Source organism: Antedon mediterranea, chromosome 2, assembly GCF_964355755.1.
Source record: "Antedon mediterranea chromosome 2, ecAntMedi1.1, whole genome shotgun sequence".
NCBI lineage: Eukaryota > Metazoa > Echinodermata > Crinoidea > Comatulida > Antedonidae > Antedon > Antedon mediterranea.
Genome location: NC_092671.1, coordinates 18,787,981 through 18,810,137, shown reverse-complemented (window position 1 = coordinate 18,810,137; position 22,157 = coordinate 18,787,981). Strand labels below are relative to the sequence as shown.

The window sequence follows — 22,157 nt, the reverse complement described above, 5'->3', positions numbered from 1 at the left end:
AAGACAATTATTAAAGTTTCCTGTTTAATAGTAGCTGTATAAATCGCAGTATCTAGGACAAATCGCAAATATTAATAAATTCATAAATACTGAAAGTGAAAAGTTGGACGATGTTGATATACAATAGAAGACGTGAATAATTGAGATTAATATTCTGATGGTGATGATCGCGAAGACAACAAAGAAGACGTTATAGTGGAATTCTTAAAACAATTCCTATATAAAATATTTCAGTGGTTTCTATACAGATATTTGTATTTTTAAAATGTCTAATTCAATATTTAATGGTGTGCTTTTAAAGTTATTAATGTGTTTTAAACTTGACAAATATAAACATTCAAGCCTACATTTTACTTTGACATTTGCTAAAAATACTGTTATGTGTACATAACTATTTGTCAGATGATCATCTATTTTAATAATAAGGGGATTTCCCACTTTACCCATATAAGTCTATATAATAAGGGACAAGGGGATTCCCAACTCTCCCATATAGTTCTTCCTACTTTCATGGTTATGGCATTTTGTTGTTGAAATAATGCGTAACATTGTCCAACCACAGCGTATTAAAATGTGAGCGGTAAATTAAATACACATGAATATTAAATAATATTTTGTTTACTTTCATTAGTGCAATACAATAAAACTAGTCTATTTGGAAATCTTCCCATTTTATAATGCTGTTTTAAACAAAATTGATTTGTAATTCTTTCAATATATTAGCTTATAAATAATCTAAGCTACTTAATTATAACATAAAAAAAGTGATTAACCATTGTTAATCCTACTTAGCACCAATATATTTAGTTATTGGACAATAATAATTTACAAAGCAACTTAAAAACAAAAATGGGATTCAAAATTCAGGCACAACACACACTACTTATACTTTCAATCTCTTTTGAGTATCGATAATAAAATAAAAATATAACCAACTACAAATTTTACATTGTTGGTGGGAAGAGACCGATAAATATTAACTCAATGGTTTTTAAAATTTAATAAACTATTCCACAATTAATTAATTTACTCTCAATTTAACATCAATTTGATGGATGACAGGTGGGATTATACGATCAGTTGATATAATTATTATCAAGACAGAGATATCATTTAGCCAAATGCCAATTATTTCACTTAAGCCAATAAATATTTAAGGATTACCCTAAAGTGGATATTAAGTGCAAGTGTTTCCCTTAGCCTAGTGCATAAGTGAATACTGTCACTGGTCATGTTGACTGAATCAAACAATTAGAGGTTACAGATGTGCTTTAAATATACAATGGTAAAATAGTATGTTTCATTAGTTATATATCTTCACTCGCATTATACAATGATTACTACCACCTATGGTTTGTCACATGATTGGGTAGCTTTCGTTTTGGGAGAGAGTAAATCATGAAGGTGATTTAAAAAACGTAACGGTTGTGAAAAGTGGACAAAATACATGTCAAACTTGTCGCGGTCTGTTAAATTATCGTCTACCATCCCGAAACAAAAGCTTGCTATTGTGAATGGCTTGGTAGTAGTAATTACGGAAGTATGTATGGCTTGTTATGTCGATTGTAGCTCCTTGAATTTTTAGTTTTTTATGCAATTATAGTACAAAATAGTCGTTTATATAATCTAATTCAGCCATTCATGATTTCTATAGAACAATCAATATATTTATTACTAATAGTTTATTTTATAAAATTTAAAATAGTGATTATAATTTGGCCAAATTAATTGATAATTTTTAAAATGACATCATTACCACTTTGGTAAAATAAATTTTGGCTTGCATTCAGCTTTCACATATTTTGCATAAAGTGTAGAGTAATGTAATATATTTATTTAATCTGAATCTTCTGGTGGTCTATTTTTGTATTTGGCTTTTCTGATAACTTCCAGCTTTCTCCTAGCTTCTTCTAGTTCTTTTTCTTTCCTGAGAATGGCTTCCATGGCATCCATCTCAATAGCGATGTTATTAACTACTGCAGAGGGTAAGGTAACAACTGCTTGCTCTTCTTCCCACTGTGAGGCTTGCTGAGCTGCTTTTACTAGGTTGTCTGAAGCACGTTTTACAGCATTTCCAGCAGTCTATAAAAGAACAAAATTATAGTGAACTAGTGTTCAAAACAGATGGGCTCTTCCAGAGCTAAAGTTACAACAAAGCAATGGCCCAGTATGCTGTGCCTGGTGAATGTCATACTAGCCTGTGCAAGGATTACTTTCCTGAAGGAACCTTCTCATAGACTACACCACCTTTTGCCTAAAGCGCCTACATCCAGATACAATTAAAATCTCACCTGTAACCTCTTCATAGGTTCACTGAATGTGTCTGCCTTTACTTTACAAGCTACAAGCAGTTGAGCTGTTGAACTTGCAACTTGTTTAGCAGATGATATTAGACGTTCTTCACTAGCATGACCCTGCACGGCTGAATTGGCAGCCTCACATAGCCCGTGCGTTGCTGCTGCAACTTTTTTGGCCGCCGAGATGAGCCCCATAGACCATTGGCCATCCTCGCTGTATGGGGTAGGGTTTGGCATCACCTAACATAAATAAATTAATATCTATCATTATCTTAATCTTATACATTCAGGTTTGCTGCTATAAGTATTTTAAAAACAAACACTAATACAAATATTTTAGTTCAATCAATGCAAACAGGAATCATTCAGCTGTAGACATGCTAGAATTGTATTTGAATTATGAATTAAATGTCAACATACTGTGGACACAACTCATTGAGCAACTGAACCAATTGCAGCTCAAAGTAACGCAAAATATGTCAACAGAGGCGCATTTGAGTTGAATAGCGTAATACTAATAATGTTATGTAATTTTTTCAGAACTGATAAATTTGAATCACATGCAGTTTGAGTAACTGCATTGGGTAACTGTTGACATATGAAGCACTTGTGCACATTGGTTCCTAATAAGTACAAATCATATACAGTATGGTAACCATGATTAGTTCCATATGTCGACATAAAAGTGTTATAGGCCCTGTTTCTGCTGCCAATCCCAAATATACCGTATAAATATACCGTATAAATATACCGTATATATACCGTATATGAAATTCGTGCACCGTTTCCGCTGCACATACTTCGTGGGTGGGCTGTAAAAAAAGTTGGCTTTCATATACCCAAAATGCATTTTGTGAGACGGAAGTATGGATTGACCTAGAGTCTCGTGTAGTGAGGTTACATGACAAAAACAAAACAATTATGGTTTCTCAAAACGTCTTAGCATTGCTTTCTATTTTAAATCTAATGATCAGAAGTGGCAACGAATTTACATCGCACAAACAATCTAGAAATGTAGAATGGGCATTGACTACATTTATGCAAAGAAGACGACGGCGTTTGCCGATAACTTTGGCGTTATTAAGTCTACCACAAATTCTGCTTTTATTTTGTTTGAGATACTTTTGTAAATCTCGGTATCTCTTCTGTTGCCATGTAGTCTCCCCTCAACCTTCGCTTCTCCCCACAATTGAATTGCAAAAATAGTTATTTCTTCAGTCCACAGTGATATTTTGATCTGTTGCTTGCTTATTATACACGCATGTGTCAATGCAGCAGAAAAACCCAAACAAACGCGTCACGCTCTGTTAGTTTTTGACCTCGTGTCATGGGCCGGGTCACATATACGGTATATTTTGAGTGCAGCAGAAACGGGGTACGAAATATACGGTATATTTTGGAATATACCGTATAATATCCACAAACGATGGGGATATTTATGCGGTATATATACCGCATATATATACGGTATATTTTTTATGAGACCCATTTCTGCTGCCAAAAAATATACCGTATATAAAATATACCGTATATATACGGTATATTTTTGGCAGCAGAAACGGGGCCTTAGAGGTATGAATGCAAGGCTACTGGTCTGGGTTCCAGTCCCACTGGTGACATTTTTTGTATAGAAAAGAATATAAAAACTACAATTTAAAATATCTGACTAACTTGAATATATAGAAAATAAAAAACAGTAGTAAAAGAGCTTTAAATCAACACTTATTTACATCTAACAGATTTTTTAAAAACAATCCAAGAAAATAACAAACATTAGGAAAGATTCTGTTCAAATGCAAATGTATTATCAGTAACATGTAAAGAAATAATTGGTTAAAAAGGACACACAATAAAGTGCAACATACAGTATAACATACATGTTTTTTGCACAAATGCAAATATAAAATTTGCAGTTTTTTTGTAACAACAAATTGATCATGCTGTTCTATTTGATGCAATGGGAACAAAGCTGAGTAAGGCAGTGACAAACTGCATAAACCATTGATTTCTAAAGCAGTTGAACATTTTAATAAACAATATTCATAAAATTATTTTAATCAGTTAACATTATAAATCCATTCAATATTTTACCTAATTTTCTTATAATAGAGAAATTAATATATTCATTTAATATTTAACGAATTTATTATGAAATACTATATTAAAAACAAGATCCCAATGGTAAGTTGTAATTTCATACATTTTACAAATTTCCATCTCCCGATGTAAATATGCAAATGGAATATGTGCACTCCTATTTTCAGCAGCTAAAATAATATTATCATTACTCCTTTTTGATCTATTTCTCACAGACTCTTTCATTTGAAAAATCCTGGATCTGCTCTGGTTATTTGGTAGCTTTCGCATCAGGATGGTAAACAAAGGGGACGGTAATTAGCTTATACACAAGCTTGGTGGTTGTGTTTGAGAAGTTTCTGTGTTAGCCAGGATAGGTTTTAGGTTAGCAAAATTAGCAAAAAAAATTATGAACTAAATAGACCTAGTCAAAACGAGAATGAGAATGTTTTTTTTAAAATCAATCTAGAAGAACCAAAGTGAAGTTTACAAAACTATAAATGAAAACTTAGGCCTACCACGTGCATTCGCTTTGTAGGTAAACTGATCGGCCATATATTATTGTTGAAAAGTTTGAAAAAACTTTGCTCCATCTATTGGACTGAACGTTAAATCGACCAAATACAGTCCAAAACGGAATGTAGATTAATAGTATAAATTACGGAAAAAAAATATTTATCTACCGTCCTGATGTGAAAATTCACTATTGTCAAAACCTTTGTTCTGTTTTTATGCATTTCCCGTCGAACGAAAATATAGTTTGCTTATAGTCATATTCCACAACTTACCTGGATCGTGAAAAAATAGTGCAACAATAATAATTTAAAAAAAAAACTGTCCCCAAACACACACACCAAGTTGACTACAACAAGAGTTTATATGCTACTCATAAAAATAATAAGCTATTAATGAAAATCGGTTTGAATATGAAAAGTTGTGTTGACTGGAATAGATTTAAAACAAACGGTTCAAGATAAAAATAACAAAATATCAATTCATGCACAAGAATTTTAAAAAGTTGAAGAAAAAAAAATCTTTGCAAATCAATAAGATTGGTGCTTATGTTCCAATGATTGCATTGTAAATATTTAGTACCATAGCTTAAAAATTATAAACTGTAGATCTACTTTATTTTAATTAACTTTTTATTTATTATAACAATTTTTACAAATTATCCTTGTTGTCTTGTTTGTAATGTAAACATTCTTTGTTTTTCAATTGGTGCATATTAGGTTTTGAGTTATTCAGCCTAGAATTTTAGACTAAAATTATTGTTAGTATAGTGATGGGGTAGCAGTGTACACAAATAATAATAGTTGAAGGGAGAGAATATTTTATATTATTATATTATATACATTTATATTCAACAAAGAAGAGACTAGTTGAATATAACAATTTTAACAAGCATTCATTGATTGTTTTATATTAACATAGACTTCTGCTTTAGAGTAAGATTTAATCAATTATTCCACCACTTCCATCTTGTAACAAATCCATTCATCTTTGGGGCTTGTGTATTAACTTCAGGATCAGAACAGTGAATTGACAGCGTAAAACAAATTCCCAGTCATAGAGTAACTTTAAATGGGAGAATTCATGGCATGTGGTATTAAAAGTAACCAAATGGTGTCGGACATGCATGAGGGCACAACTTCAAGGAAATAAAACGTTACCAGCGTGCAATTTTGACTTGACTAATCTTTATTTTTCATGTTTTGCCGAAAACACATCTTTAAATTTAAAAAATGATTTGACAATTTACAGAAAATACTAAAGTCTTTAATAAGTAATAATATAATGTTTGTAAATGTGATTTTTATAACATGTAACATAGATTTGACAATGTGATGATGTCATTTATGGTACAAAGCAAACTCATCATGCACCAACACATTACCTGCACCTGATCACAATGTCAAGCAAGATATATGAAAAGAAATATATACAAATAATATTACTGTATAAGGAAATAATATTAAAAAAACGTAATTCATTCATTTCCTTTATTTCGGATAATACATCCATATACAAAACATAAAAAACAAAAACCAGGAAATTAACAAAAAGAGAATATTGCAATATTATATTAATATTACTACATATTATTACAGACTACCAATATAAACGCAATAGAAAAAATAACAACATAAGATTAGAACATAATCTGAAATTAAAAGATAAATGAGAAAGCAGAAAAAGCAACTGATAAAAAAAGGAAATATCAAATAAAGAGACAAGAGAACAACTGTATAACGTAATATTTTATTTTGATGACAAGGCTCTGTTCACATTGTGAAATATTTAGTAAATTTGTGCTACGAGACTTTTTCTTAGTCGCAACACTCTTGGGGTTACCAACATGGTCACTAACAATGCCTATATTTAAAAAATTAAAACAAAAACATTAACAGACATACAATGACAGACATGCAAGAGGACACACATGCATACAGACAGGTTGACAAACATGCATAAAAACATAAGTGATGATGACTGTGTAGTATCTGAAATTATGTTCCCCTTTATTTTTGGTATCATTGAACAATCTTGAAGTTCTTCTCTGCATTTATTGAATACAACCATCGAGTATAACATGTTTATGGATAGATATTGTTTTCTCTTTCGCCAAAATACAGCCATGGAATGCTTATTAGATTTAAAATAAAGGGCAGGCTAATACACACAATAAAAAAGATTTTTACAACCCTGTAGGTAGTATTTCAAGTAGTGAATGGGAGCAGCTATACTAACACAAAAAAAACTTAGCAAATTCAGGTTCTGTAAATTGCATACTATGTATGAATTTTAACTTTAAAAAAAATATGTTTGAGGATTATAACTTTTATGAATCCTCTTGTATCTTTATGTTTGAATGTCATCTCTCTCTTCAAGTCAGCTGTACTGCTGTAGTACAGCTATTAAACCCATGTAAAACAAAGTTGAATAAATAAATGCACTCGAAACATGCATAGTATGCAGTTAATATGCATTGCTTCTCATGTGAAATAATGTAATTTATTCTTTTGTTATTTTTAATGTAGGCTAAAGCGTGGTTCCCACTAGCGACGCAACACAAGGACGTAACGCAACGCAAGTGAATTGACCAATCACAAGCGATGGCTTATTCGCTTGTGATTGCTAACTGTATATAACTTCGCTTGTCATTGGTTAAAACGCTTGCGTTGCGTTTACGTCCTTGCGTTACGTTCTAGTGAGAACCAAGCCCTAGGGTGATTCCCCTACGATGTAAATGTTAGTCCTTATTAGTGGTTTATATTTGTGTTTAGAAATGCGACTTTTTACTGTTTCTTTTGTTATATTCAAATGTACAACGGAGGTTTTTTAGATTATGTGTTTATTTGTTTTGTTGTCAAAAAAATGCTGTAAACAAATATAAATTTTCACAAAAAAAGTTTATGAGATTGTTCCAAATAATGCACATTTTCATTTGAGTGAATATACAGTATTGATTTTACATAAACTGTTATCATTGTAACCGTAGCAATGAATCATCAAGGTGCAAGATGCAATGAATACAAGCCTACCTCACCGTCTGTATGGGTGGTGTCTAGATACACAGACAGTCTCTTCAAGCTATGTGTAGAAGCCTACATGTTTTTGAATGACATTGGATTTTACATTAGCGGTTGTATTCAAATTGACATTGCAAATCCAGTTACGTTTGGTGAAATGCGTTCCATTCAGAATTTGTACACTATATGAAGTCATGGACGATCCATTGATGTTACTCATTTTAACAATGCTTGTGAGTTTGGAATGAATATTTTGATATCCAAATTGTATTTTAGGATGTAATTTCTAAATATATAGATTCATTTATGCAATGACTTTCTCATGCCGAATCCAATAAATGCTATGCATAGTTATTCTTATATGTATAACAATCTACTGAATTTCAAATGGAATTTACATAATTTACAAAAAAAAACACAGACACTACAAAAACATAGGCAGATCCATGAATGTTCGTGAGGTTTGGACTATACATAGAACAAATTTAACCTATCAAAAACATTACTTTTTTTTTTTTACAAAACTGATCATTTATCCAAAAATAAAATTTCTACCAATCCATGGGTACTTTATCTTGCTTTTTGTAAGATATTTGGTGTGCAAAAATCAACTATTGATGTAAATGTCTTTTCATCGTACATGTACTGTATAACAAATATAATACATACTGTAGATACACTTGTGTATTTAAATTAATATTGAACACTTTTTTAAACAGTTCCTGTGAAGAAGCTCCTTGTATTGTATTAAATTACTACAAACAATTAAAATTTGCTATTCTGTGTACACAAAAAAATGTAAGGATACACGCTGAAGAAGTAGTGTCGTGTAGACGCAAAACTTCAAAGCTTGCAAGCAAGTAAATACTGTATATTATATTATGGGTCAACATGTTCAGGAAAATCGTGTGATCCACTTTGTATTAAGCATTGTGTCACAATGCTGTGGACACTCATCAGACGTAAAGCCGTCTGAGCATAACATAAAATGATGCACTGAGGCCTATTCACATTTGTTGATGGTTTGAATACAGATGTCAATTGCCAAAATACTAAATACATATTAAACCTGGAATTTAAACCAAGTCAATCAAATGCGACCTACTACAGAATTGAAGAAATTGTTTAAATGGGATATCTATATAAAAAAGCAGCTATACTGTACATATTTTATACTTTTACATTCTTATCTTAATAAAGACATATCTGCTATGAATTTAAAACAAACAGGATTGAACATACCTTTCCTTGCAATACAAGTTCTTTCTGAGCTGCTGAGGCAGCCTTTACAAGAGCACTGGTTGCATTTGCAATGCATTTGGCTGCTTCAAGAATCTGCTCTTCAAAGTTCAAACTTTCATCAGCCTCCTAAAATGATCAAAACATTGTTGAATAAGTATTATTTGATTTCTGTAAATTGTATTTATTACAAAACATACTTTTAAAACAAAACAACATACTAAAAGACACAGGTTTGTATAACTTGATAAAACAACACAATGAAACAAATGATATGGTGCACACTATATGATTTACAGGACGACGAGGACAAACAACATGTTCCTTTCCGCATGAAAACCTACCAGACATTAAAGTTACCACTACTTAAAGTTATCAAAATTGAATTGAAGATCCATTTTCTGTGAATTTTCTCATGATGCCAACTGAATGTTTATGAAGCAATGCGTGTAGTGATGTCAAGAAATTGACCATAGATGATTAGATCATCATTCTATAATGTTCTGTTCTTAAGTTTTTTTCTTGGATAACAAAAGGGGTTGAAACTAAAACTACACTGACCGGCCATTGGCTATAAACTGGACAATCAATTACATACAGTTTAATAACCAATGCATCCAGCAGAATGGCTACTGATCATACTATATAAAGTGTTATTGTTAATAGCATTAAGGAAAGTTCTATTTCAGTTTAGAACAGGAACATCATCCTCAGCAGAAACTCAAAGAAACTAATAATAATAATAATAATAGTTTATAATGTCCACATTATTTGTATCAGCAATCAGTTCTAATAGTTCAGAAAGGAATTAACATTTTTTTCCAGAGAAATCATCCAACAAAGAGTCAATAATGTAAATATATCCAACAGACAAAGTACTATAATAGTTTTGGTATCTTGATCACATCTCCTTTTATAACAGTGCAACTTCCAACATCAGATAACAAAATGAATGTACTCCATTCTAACTACCATGAGAAAGTAGATCAACAACACATAGTCCTTACAGTAAACTGCCTGTGATGATGATATCACAAAAGTGTTGCATTACTTGTTTATGACACATTGTTCCACGACAATTGATTACTGAATAAAATGAAATATAAGGTGCCAACTTCCAAAAACAGCAGTCACATTATCAAGAAATGAAGAATAAAGATGATTTCAACAATCATGGCGTATAATATTAGAGGATTTCAAGATGTACTGAATAAACACAACTGACACATATGTCTATCATAGGCTGAACATGTCAACTTATTCTACCTATAACAGACATATCTGAGAGTTATGTACATGCTACTAAGTGCCTGTTTAGAATCAGAGATAAAAAAAAACACAAACAAAACAAAAAGAAAACTAAAAACGTTTAATGCAACATTTTAACATTGTATTTCTAAAATTAATCATAATTAACATATAGTAGAACCTCTAATTTGGAAATCTCATTCAGAAATTTTAAGTTAAGTAAATTAAAATTAAAACGACTTAATTCATTTGGGTGAGATTGCCAGCAACAGAAATAAATGGCTTTTGTTATTTTGAATCATTATTTTATGTTATTTTATATTTTTTGTTGTTGTAAGAAGCATGCATATAAGAACGTATCAGATTTTGTAATCCACAGTGCGTGGTTTTGTTACTTTTTTTGAAATAAAGTTACCTATATAGTCAATGGACACCCCTATTAAGGGTACAATTATCGTGAAGCATTGATTATAGCACACTCCTATTCAGGGGAAACACCTAGTAAGGGAAAACTTTTTGGGGTTCCAATTGGTTATATTCATAACAGATAATCTAGATATTTTGGCCTCCCATTTCAATGCCAGAGAAAATATTAATAATTTGTTTTAATAACAATTCAATTATAATAATAATAAAGTTATTAATTCTTAAAAAACAAAAAATTAATATTTTATCTGCTCTAAACTTTTGCATGTAAATTTGATAGTTGTTTAACATACCTTTGGTCTTGACCTAGGCTTAAGCATTGCTAGTTTCTTAGCTGCTGCCTCTATAGATGCCGCTGCACCAAGAAGTTCATTCTCAGCCACAACATGTGGGTCTTCTGGATCTACCCAGTCAGGGCCTAGGGAAAACAAATTACGCATTTAATATACCGAATTTATTAACCACAATAAGTGGCACAGTTCCACAAAATAGGCAACACTTCAGAATTATTATTGTTATAGTTCGCAGATGCAGCAATTGGACTGTTAAACATCACCCACACTAATCAATTGAGAGCTTCCACAAATAGCTGTTGCATAGTGAATAGTTTAATAAATTAATATTATCTGTTTTTAGCTGCAATTTGTCTTTAGCTGTAAATTTACCTTTGAGAGCTTCAGCAGCTTGTACTACTTCACCGACCGACGTTGCAACTCGTTTTGAGTAATGTACCAATTTTTGTTTACCTTCAGGTGTTGGCTTTTGGATGACCTAAAATAAATAAATAAAATACAAAACAATAACAATCAGAAGATTGTGGGTTCAAATCTTGGTTGGGGTGGCTTTCTCACATATATTATTTCTTCACCAATTTTAAATGAATTAACCTTTTATTTTTTCTATGTCTGTGAATTAATAAAACATTTAACACTTAACAGGTATTTTCTATTTTCAGACATGACTGAGTTTTCAGAACGCATATTTGACATTTAGGCCTAATATAATTGACTTCATTTTAATGTAACAAGATTTTATTATTTTATATCTCCATTGTTTATATTTTTTGTATCCTTTTGTAATATTAAATCAAGTGCAACAAAGTCTAATGTCATGATAAAAAACATTTCATTGTAAAAATTAAAATTGCAGTTATGTTACGATATGTATTGTGATGTATCAAACTAACAAACTGAAATAGCAATTCAAGATGTGTGAAACTGTAAAAGGTTACAGGTCATGACAGCTGCTGTGATGTCATCAAATTCAATATGATACTTTTCAAAGCTTTATGATGGTGGTTGCATAAACCCTGGAGTAACACATAAAAGTTACTGATGACTTTACTATTCATATTAAACATGATTTGACTGCACAGTCCAACTATTGGTGTAATATTACTTTGAATGACGAACATTTTTTTATGAAGGCCAATCCTACATTTGACAACTTTTGCAACCATTGGTAAATTTTCTAGGGAAAGTTTTGAGCTTGGTGTCCATGTGGATGCAAGTGTACCCGAGAATTTGACCAATCACAATGCGATGGACTTTTCAAACTGTCGCTTATGATTGGTCAAATCACTTGCATTGCACCTACATTTTTTCATTTTTTTATGAAAGCATTTATAATAATAGTTTTTATAGGATTATGTCCAAATAAATCATATTGTAGTATATAATAGGTATATTAAAAAAGAAGCATCCCATGTTTCAGATAACAAAAGAAGCTAGCACAATCCATGGAGTGATAGTCTCACCAATGAATATTCTTCTGTTTCTGAATCCTAATATAAATAATGTAAAAACAAGACAATACAAATGATGAGTTTGCCCAACTTTGACTGAATATTCAGTATCTATTTATCACAAGGTCCTAATTTGATTTGAACAGCAGGAGGGTGCTATAATTTTTATTTAAATACATCCAAACATTAGCCAAAATTAAGCAAACATTAAAGGATTCTAGTAATAAAGCCTAAATGGTATTAGGATTAGGATTATTATTAGGATGTCCTTTTTAGTATCCAAAAAAATCTAAAGAAATTGCAACTTTGGACAGAAGATCACTCAAAAGTATTGGAAAAATGTGGTGGTTATTGGGAGACATTTGACCTATTCTTATTGGAATTGACAAACATCAAATTGCATACTGTTACTTTGTTTCATATCAGCCAGACATTTTTAATACATTAGCACTAAACACAAATACAACTTGATGAATTCCATACAGTTTTTAAGTTGTATAGTTGACAAAATGTCAAATTAAAATTAATATTCAAAAACAAAATTTTTAATTAATAATTAATTTTAATAATTAAATTTTTATTTGTACAATTGTACTTATTAATAAAAATAAATAAGACTAGATTACTAAAAACAGGTCTTACCAGATGAACATTTTGAAGAAGTGAACGATAAGAATCGGCACAGTTCTGTCCAGCAACCAGTGTTCTCTGTTTAGCTTCAGGTGTTTGAGCAGTAGCTGCAGCTCCCTGTAAAAAAGAATATTAAGTACAGTATTTGAATATCAAAAATAGAATGATACATTATTTATTAAACATGGAGAATATAGGAAAGATATTATAAATAATTAGCATCAAACAGTCATTTTCAAATTGCCCAGTTTAATAGTTACATACAGTGATAACTTTTGCCTACAAAACTGTACATACAACTAATTCAGTCATTTATAAAGGCACAATTCGGAATCCCTATTTTCAAAATTAACATCCTATTGTTTAGTGTTGATTAGGTTATTGTGTATTAACGCAACATGCGCACATGGTTATAATGAGCACTTCACACAAATAATAATAATCACACAAGAAACTGAAATAAAAGTATATAGGCATTAACAAAAAAGATTGTTTCAGAGTTGAAATTAATAGATTAGAAAAACAGATAAACGATAAATAAAACATTAGTAAACTAGTCAATTCATTCATTTATATCTTAATTTATAAGACAAAGTTCATTAAAATTCAAAAATCTATTACTACAGTATAATGGTGTAATACTACTCTGTCTTTTTAATAAGATATATTTAATAAAAAAAAAACCAATTAATTAAAATGACATTCTTCGACAAAGTTTAAAATTGAAATAATGGAATATATGGTGTTTTTTTTCTAGTATTTCTATTTTGCTTTAAAGACCATGAAAGCATTGAACATGTTAATAATTATATATTTAGATCAAGCATAATAATCATGACCTTTCAGTTTTATTCTATAGGTCAATTGACCTGCAATAAAATCTAATATATATTGAATAGACTGTAGAAAATAAATTGCATTCAGTAATTCACTTGACAATATAAATTGTGATGCATCATTAGACAAACGATGAAATGTTTCACTCAAGATGATACAGAAAACGGCAGATGAAGAGTATACTGAAAACAGAAATATTAGGTCATAGGTCATGTCAGCTGTAAGGTCAGGTCAATGTCAGGTCATCAAGTTATCAATGACTATGTATAAAACTAAATAATTAATCACATGTTTTTCCTACTCTGAGAAGATTGCCAAATAGTAAATTTGAGAATACTTGTGGACTAATACGTTGTTGGGGAATGATTTGAACCTACCAACTTCAGATCACATAGACTGTTGTTTATACCTTGCTAGGATTAGATTTTAGCCCAAGGAATCAATAAACACTGCACTATTTATTTTTGCGTTACAGCGTCGATTAGTTAGTATTTGCCAAACATGAATCAAAATGTATGAATGTGTGACGACTGGTATAGTTCAAAGTCAGTACCATTTTTTCAGATCATGTCCAAAGTCACATGAATTATACTGTAGATTTCATAATGGAAACATAAAAGGTAACTCATGCTTCAACAAAAAGAAAAGAAATTAAAAATAATTTAAAAAGAGTATAGCATAAAACCATGGAGTGAATTCCTCACCACTGAATCTTCCGTTGGTTGTGAACCCTAATTAAAAAATATCAATTTGTAAAAGTAAACACCCTTTTATCACCACACATTGGAAAGTACTAAACTATAATTTATACACCAATTTTTATGTATTATTATGCAGATTTCAAAGAGAATTTTGTATTTACACAGGACTGCTAACTGTGAAGTAATAATATAACCTCCCTGACACATACCATCCCAACAGACCCTCATCCAAACGCTTGTATAGCATTCTTATCTAATCAATGCATTTACTAAATCTCACATTTTGACTGTAAAATTTGTATTTTGTATTTTTTTGCATTATACTTTCCTCGGATACACATAATATAACTAACTTCTATACCAAATTATATAGAACCAACATTTAAAGGTAAAATTACAATTTATAAAAAATAGTGATTACAAAATATTGGTCATAGGAATGCTAAAAATTGGCCTTCTATCGGCTGACAACCTCTCATAAGTGGACATCTGCCACATGTTTATGTCTATGTCTATAAACAGTTTTTGTGATTTTTTTTCTACCTAGACTGCATTTCAGAATGTGAAAGCATTAAAAGAATAGAGTACGTGAGATAGCCCACCTTTTCTAACAAACAGATAGACAAAATAACAAGAAGATTGAATGGGGAAAAATTATTATGAAACACAGAAACTTTTAATGTGTAAAGTCAAATAGTGTAAAATAAATCAATTTTTGCCGTCAGCCATTAAAGCAAAATACAATTGTGCAACACAACACGACAAAATATTATATATTATATTAAAATCAAATCTAGAGTTCGAAAAAAAAGGGCTTTTTTTGCCCAAAGTGTCCTATTGATTGACTAACAGCGAAAGTAATGACAAGCTAGCCTATATTAACTCCCTGTAAAAATGCTGGCTTTACAGGCTTGTAATTAACAGTGCTAAATTTTGCACCTGAAACACTACGCTTATAGTTAGTAAAGTTCACCCACCGATAACCAGAAATACCAACTTTACACTAATCATAAAGATAGTATAGAATGTGCTTATAAACTTCAGAGTACCAAAGACATGATGTAGTTCTCTAAAAATCTAAAGCAGCCCCCATAAAATGGCAATAATGTCATGATAAAATAAGTGTTTTATTATACATACCCTGCAAGTTTCAAGCAGCTCAAATATAGCTGTACGGCCAAGATTAGATGCAGCAATTATGTCATCTTGCTTGCAAGAGTTGCCGGCTCCAACAGCTTTCGCTGTTGCAACCGTCACAGGTTTGGTGCTGCGAATCAAGTCCTCTGGTGTGTACCTCTTTTCAGCTGGTGTTTGAAGAATCTACAAACAAATGGAAAAGCATGGTGTTTTTGCACGATATTAAATGCCAGCAACCAGGTTTCATTTTAAGCAATTGTTATTACTGCTTGCTTTTCCATTTTAAAATATAAGGTTAGTAATGCAATGATGATAGAAAAGAAAAGCCACAAACCCATATTCAAAACATTCCGACTTCAAATTGATTTTTGTTAAAAAAAGTTACCTAGTATATGAAAACCTTAACTTAAATTAATGAAGTAGCTTTCAGCTTTCAGTTGAATATTTTTTGGAACTGAGGGAACACTGAAAACTTTGATTTGGGTGGTTCCTATACCATGTACACAACGTGATTCAAAGTTGAAAGGACCACAGCATTTAAGCTATCATGTCGACATGAAACTGGTTGTAATTATCAACACCAATTATGGTTACTATTTACTATCAGTTCCAAACGACATAAGCGCTTGCACACTGGTTCCTTTCTGTTCTGTCACCTCGGTTCAGCTCTGTTCAGTTGACCTAAAGTGAAATTGAGTGCACAAGTAGTTCCTTTCAGTTGAGTTGAATAGTTGCTTTCAGTTCCATGTTGACAAGAGAATACCATTACCATATCAGCGTACAGCATACAGAAACTAACTAATAGTAACTAACTAGATACATACATACATACATACATACGACTGTAGTTTGTAAAGTGCCTCTGATAACTGTAAATCTGGGTGATTTGCTTTGCATTATATACACTAGATTCACAGGAAGTGAATTAGGGTGTCTATCTCAGATTGCATATATTGTGTATTGGTATAGTATCCAAGATTTGTCATAAGACACCATACCCCACTATCACATCACTATACATATTGATAACAGCCTGCTATAGATTTAGTTTCAGATTATTATTATTATTATGCCTGTTATTAAGATTTGTATAACAAAGCTTGGTCTCGCATGAACAATAGTTGGCTTTATAAAACACACCATTATTGCCGTCATGTAGGTAGATATTAATAAAAAAAGAATGTTAAAATAGGAAAGAAACATCCTCTTTTGTATTTGATTCATTGATAACATGTAAAATAAGGAACATTCTCACACACAACAGATTAGAGATCATTGAGTCATCATTATAGAGCACATCTTTTCAGTTTCAATTTTAGGTGTCAAGTTTTGTAAAGACATGAAATGTTAGGTTTCAAGTGAGAGATGCAACAAAGGATTTAAATGCATGGGTCTCACACGGTTCAAACTTCAGGAGGGCCACATGATTGAGAAGAAATGTAGACAAGACTTGCATGTTGTAATTACTAACAATGTACAGGCATTACATAATAGTTACTGCTCATTTACTTACTCTGGCTTCTTGTACTACGGCATCAATTGTTGCTTCCAAAGCCCTTGTACCACGCAGTGCTTCATCCTCTACGCTTTTCACTGTTTTCAACAATGAAGTTACATTTGTTACCATCACCTATAAACACAACACAAGTAAAACAACAATCAACAATTGGGCCAGGAATCTAGTAATCTGTCTGTTATCTAATCCAAAAAAAAAAATATATATAATTTATAAATCTCAATTATATTTTTTTGACTGTTGAATCTTGAATAATAAACAATTGGAATATTTTACTGTAAATAGTCAACACAACAGTGTAATATACAGTAGAATGCCTCCATTTGGAAACCCAGAGAATGTCCCCTTTATAAGAGTTCTTCTGCAGTCCAAAACTACGGTATTAATTTCAGTATTATTAGAGAGGTTTCGCAATCTTACGAATACGATACCGAAAATGGATACGTCACGCGCACGTATTCGTTTTCGTAAGCCAGTAAAAATCTGTTTTGCATGGCAATGAAATATTGAGGGCGCCGTCCAAAATATGACTGCGGTAAATTTGAGCGAAGCGCAGGTACGTGTTGCTTGGTGCTTGGCTGGCTAGGCCTAGCGTAACATCAATGCGAGTGAGGACTTTAAAAACTGCTATTTATCAAAATTGACTTGGCATTTTAGTAAATTACTTTAGTAAATTACTTTCAATAAATTTATAATTATATTATAATCATGAATCATTCCTGATTCAAATGCAAAATGTCTAAAATAGATCAAAAACTATACTCGTTTTGTAGTTACGAATATGACTGGTGATATTCGTCAACACGAATACGCTTTACGAATATGAAATGGGGATCAGGTCAAAAGTTTCACAAATGCGTGACGTAACCGTTTTCGTTATCGTATGGTTGCGAAACCTCCCTATTGTCTTAAATGCACTACCATTCAATATATTAGCGTGTATACATAACAAATGTGGTTTTTTTCTTGTTTTTTATAAACATGCGTAAATACAGTATTATTTACATAACTAAACAACACTAGTAGAGTAAACCTGCAATATTATTTATAAAGCCTTGTCTACACTATCAAACTTTATGTGTCAAAAAAGTTTGATGTGCCTATATATGGTAGTGCTATGCTTAAATATGGTAGTGATATGACATCATCATGTCCATATATGGGCACATCACATTTTTTTGACACATAAAGTTTGATAGTGTAGACAAAGCTTTACAATATAAAACAATTACATTAATAATAATATTTAGTTCCTCTATATTATTACGGTAACCGATTTCTGCAGTATTACAGTACTCAACGTTGTTGTCGATAACTGTATTAAACTTTTTATTTTTGTTATGTACCTACTTCTTCCTTTTGTATCTTAAAATAACTTACTTTGATTGTTTGACAATGCAAACAAATATTAAAGTAAATCCAAACTGCAAAACATACACAACATTGTTAAAAGATGTATTGTCCCCCAAAAACATAAAGGAAATGAAGATTATTAAAAAAGACTTTGAATAGGCCAACTTCACAGACAAAATAATTAATTAAATTCAATCAGCTTTCGATCAATTTTGACTTTAACAACAGTTTTTTGGGTCAAATTTTTTTTCTGATCCAATTTTTAGTGATTATGTGACACTAAAATGGCATATTCAACAAAAACATTTAAAACAATATTTTTTTCAGGGGGGACACTATACCTTGAAGCATGTATGAGAAACAAACAGTACTTTAGTATATAAAATAACCCAAAGCTAAAATTTATTATTAATAATAGATCATAGATCATAAAATCTATACACAATATAAAAAAAGCCAATACAAAAGAGAATATTGTATGTGTTAATGATGATATGAACATTAAAAATGAAATTTAATAAACAACATTTAAAAAGACAAGGTATACAATCCCATAAGCATACCCAATAAAAGTTACACAATGCAAGCCTATGTTAGTATTATAAAAAGCACAAAACAGTTACAAGGGAACATCAGTTGTAATGAATATAATATTTTCTATTGAAGAAAATTAAACTCTTGCATTCTTTTGCTTCATATTAAATAATTACTATTAAAAAAAATTATCATCTTCTGTTTTTCATCCAAATGAATATCTATATTATAAGTGAGAGAGTTTGTATGTTTTTGTGTTTGTTTGTTTGTTATATAAATTTTTGTTACTGCACGTAACCTTGCATATGGATTATCAAAATGACCGCAATTGTACCGGGAAAGTTCTAAACTATATTTGAACATCATCCGCCATCTAGGATTCAAGTTAGGGGCCAAAATGTGGTCAAAATGGCCCACTTTTCCCCACTTTCGATGTTTGTTCGTTATACAAATTTCTGTTTCTGCATGTACAGTAACCATACATATGGGGTATCAAAATGATCACAATTGTACTGGGAAGGTTTTAAACTACATTTCAAAGGGAGAGAGGGGTTAGGAGATAGGGTGTGGTAGTTGGGAGTTGGGGTTCAGGGGATTTTCTTAGGCTAGAAGCAGTAGGCTATCAAATTGACCAGAATTGTGGTAGGAAAATGTTAAAGTATTTTAATTATCCCTGGGAAGGGACTGTAAGTTTGGGGTGGGGATGTAGCCGATCACCATGACTGAAACTTTACTGGGAATGTTTTAAACTACATTTGAAAACTGCCACTGAGGAATTATAAGTTGGGAGTGATGGCTAACATAATTTGTACTGGAACCGTCTTTAACACATCACCCAGTACCTAGGGTGTGTTGGGAGGGAGGAGAAGCGGAAACACTGGCGTAATGAAGTAGCCTATATGATTGGAATTGTACTAGGAGAATATACTACATTTAAACTGTCCAGGTTTGTAGATTGTGGCCGGGATAGTAAGAGGAGAAAGAAGGCTGGGGGACAGCAGTATCAAAATTAGATATTTTAATTATCAATATGACACCTACTCATTTACACTGTTTACAACATACTTAAACTACAGTTACAGTTTGTAATAAGACTTGTACATCTTGATATTGTATGAGAATATTGATACCTTAACAGCGTCATATTTTCAATTTCGATTGGGATTGATTAATTAATTAAGAATAGTTTATAAAAATAAATTATAATTATAAATTATCGCAACCAAGTTAAACGAGTTGTAGACTGGTGTAACGAAAACAATCTGTTCTTGAATGTATCTAAGACTAAAGAAATGGTTGTAGAATTCCGAAAATCACTGTCAAATATCCAATATTTATTAATGGTATATCAGTTGAGTTTGTGGATGAATTAAAATTCTTGGGTATTTATATTTCAAATGATCTGAAGTGGCATATTAACACACGTAACATTATTAGAAAGGTCCAAAGAAGAATCTACTTCCTACGTAGACTTAAATCATTTGGTATAAACTCTGAAATAATGTCGTCCTTCTATAGGTCAGTTATAGAGAGATTCATAACGTATTCTTTAACGGTATGGTTCGGTAGCACTACCGAAAATGAAAAGCGTGACCTAAATAGAATTGTCAAGACCGCATCGTGTATAATTGGATCTGCACAATTGCTTTTGGAGAACATTTTTTCGGATCGTCTTCTGAAAAATGTAATGTTTTTGTTTTGAGTTCGTGTTGTGTCCGTTGGATATTGTGCTCCGCCAACAGAGCAAACAGAATTTCTATGTTTTTTTCTTATAACAAATGACAATACATGATACTAAAAACTTTTCCTTTAAAACAACAATTAAAATTATTTGGTATTATAATTCTCATGTGTTTTGGTATTTGGAAAATAAATGTCATGGGAGACAGAATTTAGAACACAGAAGCCACACTTAACCAATTTTAAATAAACATAATTGTGTTGTTAGTATAGAATAACCAGTAATCAGAAGTGGGTGAAGTATGTATAAACACACCGCTGATACTTATATTCTATTGGAAAATCATTTTAAAACTATCACTAACAATGCTACAGACATTCGTGTATAAAACACATTCGTCGCTATTAAAACACTAATTTAATATCTTGAAAATAATTTTAAAGCTTTTGAGGAGGTTTACCCCCTGCTATTAAAATATTGTAACTTATATCTTTTTCATTAACTTATATGTTTTTTATTTTGTCTGCTTTCTTTTATAAAAAAAAATAAATAAATTACATTTACAATAAAAAAAAAACAGCAATGTTATTTATCATATTGTGTTGTAAAGCAAGCAGAATACTTTGTTTCCTTTCAAAATAAACTAAAAATATGTCCTGTTTATTTTTAAAATATTTTAAAAATAAAATAGTGTACCATTGAAACTGAGTACTGTTTTAATAATGTCAGTTTTTAAATAGTACTGCACATAATAACATAATGTATACATGACATATGGATAATTTATTGTTGATTAAAAACATTTATTTATTTTAAACTGTAGTGTTATGTAAAAAGTGCTAACCCTTTGTTTGAAGTACGAATTATATATTTTAACAAATTTAGTTGAATATAACTATTTTTTTACAGTACAGCATTAGACCTAATTACGAAAGACTGACAACTCATCAAATTGGTTAAAAAACTAAAAACAACATGAATATTAAAAGTTAAATAATGAAATGGAATACAAAGTTTGTTTGGTGTTATATTTACTGTTAAATATATATGGACCTCTGACTCACTGAACAATATAAAGCAAATAACTAATGGTAAATGAAATGGAATAATTGAAAACATAGCAACAGCAACCCTGGATAACAGGGAAAATAATGTTAAGGTACAATAAGCAATGTTAAAACAGATGTTCTTAAAGCAGAGTCAAA

General features: G+C 31.1%; 1 protein-coding gene across 9 annotated transcripts in view; it reads right to left on the bottom strand.

Moving 5' to 3' along the window:
• Positions 1-208: 208 nt before the first annotated feature.
• Positions 209-22,157, bottom strand: part of LOC140040658 (talin-1-like) — a 76,724-nt gene continuing 54,775 nt past the window's right edge. For all 9 annotated transcript variants that reach the window (XM_072086749.1, XM_072086754.1, XM_072086753.1 and 6 more), the window contains 8 exons: positions 17,382-17,498; positions 15,872-16,051; positions 13,206-13,310; positions 11,485-11,590; positions 11,113-11,237; positions 9,149-9,274; positions 2,292-2,537; positions 209-2,082 (listed from right to left, as the gene is read on the bottom strand). In XM_072086749.1, the coding sequence (XP_071942850.1) occupies positions 1,837-2,082; positions 2,292-2,537; positions 9,149-9,274; positions 11,113-11,237; positions 11,485-11,590; positions 13,206-13,310; positions 15,872-16,051; positions 17,382-17,498 (1,251 nt within the window). In that variant the 3' untranslated portion in view covers positions 209-1,836. The remainder of the gene's footprint in view (positions 2,083-2,291; positions 2,538-9,148; positions 9,275-11,112; positions 11,238-11,484; positions 11,591-13,205; positions 13,311-15,871; positions 16,052-17,381; positions 17,499-22,157) is intronic.